The 7,470-nt window shown below is 42.0% G+C and overlaps 1 protein-coding gene across 1 annotated transcript in view; it reads left to right on the forward strand.

Moving 5' to 3' along the window:
• Positions 1-256: 256 nt before the first annotated feature.
• Positions 257-7,470, forward strand: part of st14 (ST14 transmembrane serine protease matriptase) — a 22,447-nt gene continuing 15,233 nt past the window's right edge. The window contains 6 exon segments of the mRNA XM_080768986.1: positions 257-392; positions 1,660-1,820; positions 3,991-4,061; positions 4,692-4,861; positions 5,135-5,170; positions 6,042-6,270. Of these exon segments, the coding sequence (XP_080625112.1) occupies positions 1,731-1,820; positions 3,991-4,061; positions 4,692-4,861; positions 5,135-5,170; positions 6,042-6,270 (596 nt within the window). The 5' untranslated portion in view covers positions 257-392; positions 1,660-1,730.

Consider the following 7,470-nt stretch of genomic DNA (forward strand, 5'->3'; position numbering starts at 1 on the left):
TCCTCCTGCCTGTCTGTCTCTCCCCCTGCCTGTCTGTCTCTCTCCTGCCTGTCTGTCTCTCCTCATACCTGTCTGTCTCTCCCCCTGCCTGTCTGTCTCTCCTCCTGCCTGTCTGTCTCTCCCCCTGCCTGTCTGTCTCTCCTCCTGCCTGTCTGTCTCTCCCCCTGCCTGTCTGTCTCTCCTCCTGCCTGTCTGTCTCTCCTCCTGCCTGTCTGTCTCTCCCCCTGCCTGTCTGTCTCTCCAGCATGAGCTTCACCACCTGAACCGTCAGGGCGCGCGGCGCCCGGCGGCCACCAGAGGCAAGACGAAGAAGACGGGCGTCGTTGTGGCTGCCCTGCTGGCCGTGGCCGTGGCCGCCGGAGTGGCCGGCTTCCTGCTGTGGTGGTTCGTCTGTGAGTCGCCATTAATGTAGTTCCATGGACCCCATCTGAAAATATATAGTTCCATGGAACCACACTCACTCCAGAGGGCCACTATAGTTCCACACTCACTCCAGAGGGCCACTATAGTTCCACACTCACTCCAGAGGGCCGCTATAGTTCCACACTCACTCCAGAGGGCCACTATAGTTCCACACTCACTCCAGAGGGCCGCTATAGTTCCACACTCACTCCAGAGGGCCACTATAGTTCCACACTCACTCCAGAGGGCCGCTATAGTTCCACACTCACTCCAGAGGGCCACTATAGTTCCACACTCACTCCAGAGGGCCACTATAGTTCCACACTCACTCCAGAGGGACACTATAGTTCCACACTCACTCCAGAGGACCACTATAGTTCCACACTCACTCCAGAGGACCACTATAGTTCCACACTCACTCCAGAGGACCACTATAGTTCCACACTCACTCCAGAGGGCCACTATAGTTCCACACTCACTCCAGAGGGCCACTATATAGTTCCACACTCACTCCAGAGGGACACTATAGTTCCACACTCACTCCAGAGGGCCACTATAGTTCCACACTCTTTGGGGGGGTGTTTCTGTTTTTCAAAATGCCTTATAAATAAAGATAAGATGTTTATATATTTCCTCTCAGTCAATTAGGGGGCATTTATATCTTAAGTACAGACTATTCTATTTGGGAAAATTCACGTCATATGTAAACGAGCGTGTGATTATATTTCTATATTTGATTGATTTAAATATTTATTAACAGTTTGTAGAATTACAGTACATTTCAAGCACAAAGTCAATACAAAGACTGTTAACTGTGAGTGGACGACCCAATTAAGCATTACACTTGTTTACAAGAGGGTCCACCATGTTCAATTCATCAAAACATTTAGAGACGTACAAATAGACACTTCTATATAGTTAAAGAACAGAACAGGAATTAATCATAAAGGAAGCAAAAAGAGAAAAGAAACATATACAGTGAGGGGAAAAGGGGTGGGGGGGTGGGGGTTGGGATTCAGATTTTACGGGGGCCGGTTTCGAATTGGTAGGTGCCCTTTGAGAGCGGTTTTGAAGGAGTCAAGGGATTCACATGTCTTAATGACTGTTGGTAGGGTGTTCCACATTTTGGTGGCATAGGAGCGAAAATAATTTGGTCCCTTGTTTGTGCCGAATCTGGGTTGCACATGGTTCGTTGCACTCCCTCTGGTGCTGTGGGTGTGGACTTCGTTTACATTAATGAAGTATTTATCCACCCAGTCAAGAAAGGCTCCCAGGAGGGCACTCTCAGTGAGCAGAGGGTCCCAGCGGTGCTGGTGTTTTCGGGGCACATGAAGCTGGAAGGGACCCCCTACGACCAGAGGCTGGAAGACCCCGCCAGCACAGAGTTCCAGAGCCTCTCCGACGACCTGGAAGAGATTGTGAGTCTGGATTTAACCCATTCTGACCCGAGATCAGATTCTAAAAAATATGTCTTCTATACATCCTGACAGTTTTCTGAAAAAGATCTATGTTTCTATGTCAGTCGTTCATCGATTTAAAAAAAAATATAGCAGACCTACAAGCTCGTAGCGCGCCCGAGTGGCGCGCTACGAGCTTGTAGATCTGCTATTTTTCAATAGCTAAAGCATAACATATAATTATAGCAGTTTGTTTGGCCTTAACCCATTCTGACCTGAGATCAGATTCTAAACATTATTTGACCATATCACGGTCACTATAGCTCCCTCTAGTGGTGTGGCTGTGGGCGTCACCCTCTCCTCTCCTCTCCTCTCCTCTCCTCTCCTCTCCTCTCCTCTCCTCTCCTCTCCTCTCCAGAGATTAGTGATGCTATTTGGCACTGCATGCGTGGAAATGGTTTTTAAACGGATTCACCACACACACACACACACACACACACACACACACACACACACACACACACACACACACACACACACACACACACACACACACACACACACACACAGAGCTGGAGGCACTTTAGTGTGAGGGGAATAAAAGCCCCCCCCCCCCCCCTCCCCCCACAGGTTAATGGAAGCATCACTTTGGATTAGACTGATGGTAACACGGCTTTGTTATTCTGTTATCAGCCTCATTTATTTATTTACCCTTCGGGCGGGGGGGGGGGGGGGGGGGGGACTGTTCAGGAGAGGAAAAGTGTTTTTTTTAATCCAAAATGATTTAACATCACAGACTCTTCACATACTAGAGCATGTCTGAATTAAATGTCAGAGCTGACGTGTAAATATGAAATAAATGCTTAAACGTGTAGCTATAGGTGTAATGTTAGAGACCACAGAAGACATGTAAATATGAAATAAATGCTTAAACGTGTAGCTATAGGTGTAATGTTAGAGACCACAGAAGACATGTAAATATGAAATAAATGCTTAAACATGTAGCTATAGGTGTAATGTTAGAGACCACAGAAGACATGTAAATATGAAATAAATGCTTAAACATGTAGCTATAGGTGTAATGTTAGAGTCCACAGAAGACATGTAAATACGAAATAAATGCTTAAACATGTAGCTATAGGTGTAATGTTAGAGACCACAGAAGACATATAAATATGAAATAAATGCTTAAACATGTAGCTATACAGTAGGTGTAATGTTAGAGACCACAGAAGACATGTAAATATGAAATAAATGCTTCAACATAGCTATAGGTGTAATGTTAGAGACCACAGAAGACATGTAAATATGAAATAAATGCTTAAACGTGTAGCTATAGGTGTAATGTTAGAGACCACAGAAGACATGTAAATATGAAATAAATGCTTCAACATGTAGCTATAGGTGTAATGTTAGAGACCACAGAAGACATGTAAATATGAAATAAATGCTTAAACATTTAGCTATAGGTGTAATGTTAGAGACCACAGAAGACATGTAAATATGAAATAAATGCTTCAACATAGCTATAGGTGTAATGTTAGAGACCACAGAAGACATGTAAATATGAAATAAATGCTTAAACATTTAGCTATAGGTGTAATGTTAGAGACCACAGAAGACATGTAAATATGAAATACATTATTAAACATGTAGCTAGGTGGTCACAGAAGTGAACCTTTTCAAGCCTGTTTTCTCAACTCTGCAAGACATTACTCTATAAGCCATATCTCCAAAACTGGTGGGTCAAACTGAACCAATATGTCAATTTGAAGCTAGGATTCCCTGCTTTCACATGACATTCATGTCAAGCTCTACAAGCTCGCAGATATCTTGCATCTCTGCTATTTTCAAAATGTATCAAATCATTGTTAAAATCTGCCACAAAGAACACCATACATATATTTACACTCCATAAATATATTTACACTCCATAAATATATTTACACTCCATAAATATATTTACACTCCATAAATATATTTAAACTCCATAAATATATTTACACTCCATAAATATATTTACACTCCATAAATATATTTACACTCCATAAATATATTTACACAAAAAGGCATTCCACAAACATTTTTCATCATAGTTTTTTTTCCTTTTTCTTCTCTTTTAGTCGACTGAATTAAAACGATATTATAATATTATAATGTCATACTATTTGTGTTTTTGTTCTCCTTCCAGCTGGAGACAAACTACAAGAAAGACCCTTTTCTGGAGAAATACTACACCAAGTCTGTAGTCACTGCATTCAGGTACTCCTCCTCTCCACTAGGGGGTGCTACATTATAAAAAATTATATTAAAACGACCGGATTAAGGTGAATTATTAAGGTGTAGTTCTCCTCCTCTGCAGTGAGGGGGTGCTGGCATACCACTGTGTTAAGGTGTAATTCTCCTCCTCTGCAGTGAGGGGGTGCTGGCGTACCACTGTGTTAAGGTGTAATTCTCCTCCTCTGCAGTGAGGGGGTGCTGGCGTACCACTGTGTTAAGGTGTAATTCTCCTCCTCTGCAGTGAGGGGGTGCTGGCGTACCACTGTGTTAAGGTGTAATTCTCCTCCTCTGCAGTGAGGGGGTGCTGGCGTACCACTGTGTTAAGGTGTAATTCTCCTCCTCTGCATTGAGGGGGTGCTGGCGTACCACTGTGTTAAGGTGTAATTCTCCTCCTCTGCAGTGAGGGGGTGCTGGCGTACCACTGTGTTAAGGTGTAATTCTCCTCCTCTGCAGTGAGGGGGTGCTGGCGTACCACTGTGTTAAGGTGTAATTCTCCTCCTCTGCAGTGAGGGGGTGCTGGCGTACCACTGTGTTAAGGTGTAATTCTCCTCCTCTGCAGTGAGGGGGTGCTGGCGTACCACTGTGTTAAGGTGTAATTCTCCTCCTCTGCAGTGAGGGGGTGCTGGCGTACCACTGGACCCAGTTCGACGTCCCGGCGGAGGATCTGGAGGTGGTGCCAGAGTTCTCGGAGGAGCGCGTCCTGGAGTCGCTGTGGGCGGGGCTTAGACAGCAGGGCAAGAGGAGCCGCCAGGAGATACGCATCAGTGAGGTCACATGTTCACGTGAGTGGTTATGACATCATCAGTGAGGTCTCATGTTCACGTGAGTGGTTATGACATCATCAGTGAGCACGTGTCCCCCCCCCCCCCTCAGAAGCAAAGATTTGAGTTAAAAACGTTCGCTCTGAAATAATTTATATTCAAAGATGTGTGCCACATTATCACGATTTTTCAAAAATAGCAGATCTACAAGCTCATAGCGGTGGGGGGGGGGGTCTATGTCTATGTATCACACTGTATTGTACTTAAAATCTGTCTGTCTGTCTGTCTGTACAGTCACAGATCCAAGGATGGCCAGGAATCCCAAAGCCAGTGAGTACAATCATTCTCTACAAAGTGCAATTTACACAATGTATTCATTCAATCAGATGCTCTTAATCCAGAGCAATTTACAGTAAGCAAGAACAACAAATGGTAATACATAAAATATATACAAAATAGTCCAACTGCTACTCGACACTGGGCACTGCTCTCCCTGTGGAACGACATCGTCTTCTGTGGTCTCTAACATTACACCTATAGCTACATGTTTAAGCATTTATTTCATATTTACATGTCTTCTGTGGTCTCTAACATTACACCTATAGCTACATGTTGAAGCATTTATTTCATATTTACATGTCTTCTGTGGACTCTAACATTACACATTATAGCTACATGTTTAAGCATTTCATTCATATTTACATGTCTTCTGTGGTCTCTAACATTACACCTATAGCTACATGTTTAAGCATTTAATTCATATTTGCATGTCTTCTGTGGACTCTAACATTACACATTATAGCTACATGTTTAAGCATTTCATTCATATTTACATGTCTTCTGTGGTCTCTAACATTACACCTATAGCTACATGTTTAAGCATTTAATTCATATTTGCATGTCTTCTGTGGTCTCTAACATTACACCTATAGCTACATGTTGAAGCATTTATTTCATATTTACATGTCTTCTGTGGTCTCTAACATTACACCTATAGCTACATGTTTAAGCATTTAATTCATATTTACATGTCTTCTGTGGTCTCTAACATTACACCTATAGCTACATGTTTAAGCATTTAATTCATATTTACAAGTCTTCTGTGGTCTCTAACATTACACCTATAGCTACATGTTTAAGCATTTAATTCATATTTACATGTTGATTTCAGCTCTGATATTTAGTCTGCCTGTTCCCACAGAGGAGTGTTTCTTCCGGCTGGAAGCCGACTCCAGGGAGCAGAGCTTCCAGTCTCCGGGTTTTCCCAGTAAATACCCGTCCAAGTCTCGCTGCCAGTGGCAGATCCGAGCCCCGCCCACCCACGCCATCTCTCTCAAGTTCTCCAAGTTCCACATCGAGGACGACTGTTCCAACGACTTCGTCTCCATCTACGACTCGCTGAGTCCTGACGAGTCCCAGGCCATCACTGAGTGAGTTACTGTTACTGTTATTAATATTATTATTATTATTATTACAGTAACATCACGTCAGACTATCCACCATAATTGAGCGTCGCAGTCCCTGAGAGACCTGGAAAAGAATTCCCTGTTATATTTTTCCTCGTAGACTTTTCAAAAGGTATTTTATTTAAAGACGTTTATTCGCCGCGGACAAAGACATCTGGTGTTGTGACAAATCATGACAACAATAAATAAACACAATGTTTTGGGGCCGATCAAATAATTAGTAAGAAGGAAAAGAAAGGCAGGATACAACACTTTTTTTTTCGGCCCAAAACATTGTCATGATTTGTCACGACAAGAGTTGTCTTTGTCCGCGGCGTATAAACGTCTTTAACCCTCTAACACCCGCATTAATTTCTACTTGCAAAAAATTGATTTCAACCTTACTACTACTTTGTATTACTAGGACTGACACAAAAAAATATGTTAAAAAAAAATAAAAAAATAAAGTTTGATGAAAATTTTATAATAATTATATAATAATTATATAATAATATAATAAATTAATAATTTACATTTGGGGGATATCTTTCACAATAATGAATAAAACATGTTCTAGACATTCTAATGATCACAAAAAAACATATATTACAATTATTTTACCTACTTTTAATTAGGGTAAAGGTCAAAAGTCTTAGGTTAAAAAATGTTCAAAATCGAGTCCAGACATTTTTAATTTGTGTGAATTTCAGCCTCTGTGGGGGGTGTTTATATGCAAATATCATGACCAATGGCATTGAAATGGCAATGCAATGAACATCACTGATGACGTTTAGGTGAAAAAAGAACAGAAAAAAATAATAATAATTTAGTAATTAAGTATATTAAATTTGTTGCTAAAAAGCAACTCTGGGTGCTAGAGGGTTAAATGGAAGGAAATGGAGGAAAATGAACGTGGAATTATTTCTCTCTCGTCGTCATGAGAGGGGGCGGGGCTGAGACGCTCTATATAGAGGGTATGCGCATGCATAAAGTTAATTTAATGTTGTTTAAAGTCATTCAATTCAATCAGACGTTTCTGTGTGGATGTCTGGGCTGTCGAGGCCAGAAAGTAGTGTTTTACTCGGTAGGCTTTCCCCGTGATGATGATGTCATGCACATGCAGTCCCCTCCCCCTTTCAGAACAACGAGTGGCCCAGGAAATGAATCTCAATGCATTTTCCTCAT

The sequence above is a fragment of the Protomyctophum bolini genome (genome assembly GCF_963924005.1).
Source record: "Protomyctophum bolini genome assembly, chromosome: 7".
NCBI classification, from domain to species: domain Eukaryota; kingdom Metazoa; phylum Chordata; class Actinopteri; order Myctophiformes; family Myctophidae; genus Protomyctophum; species Protomyctophum bolini.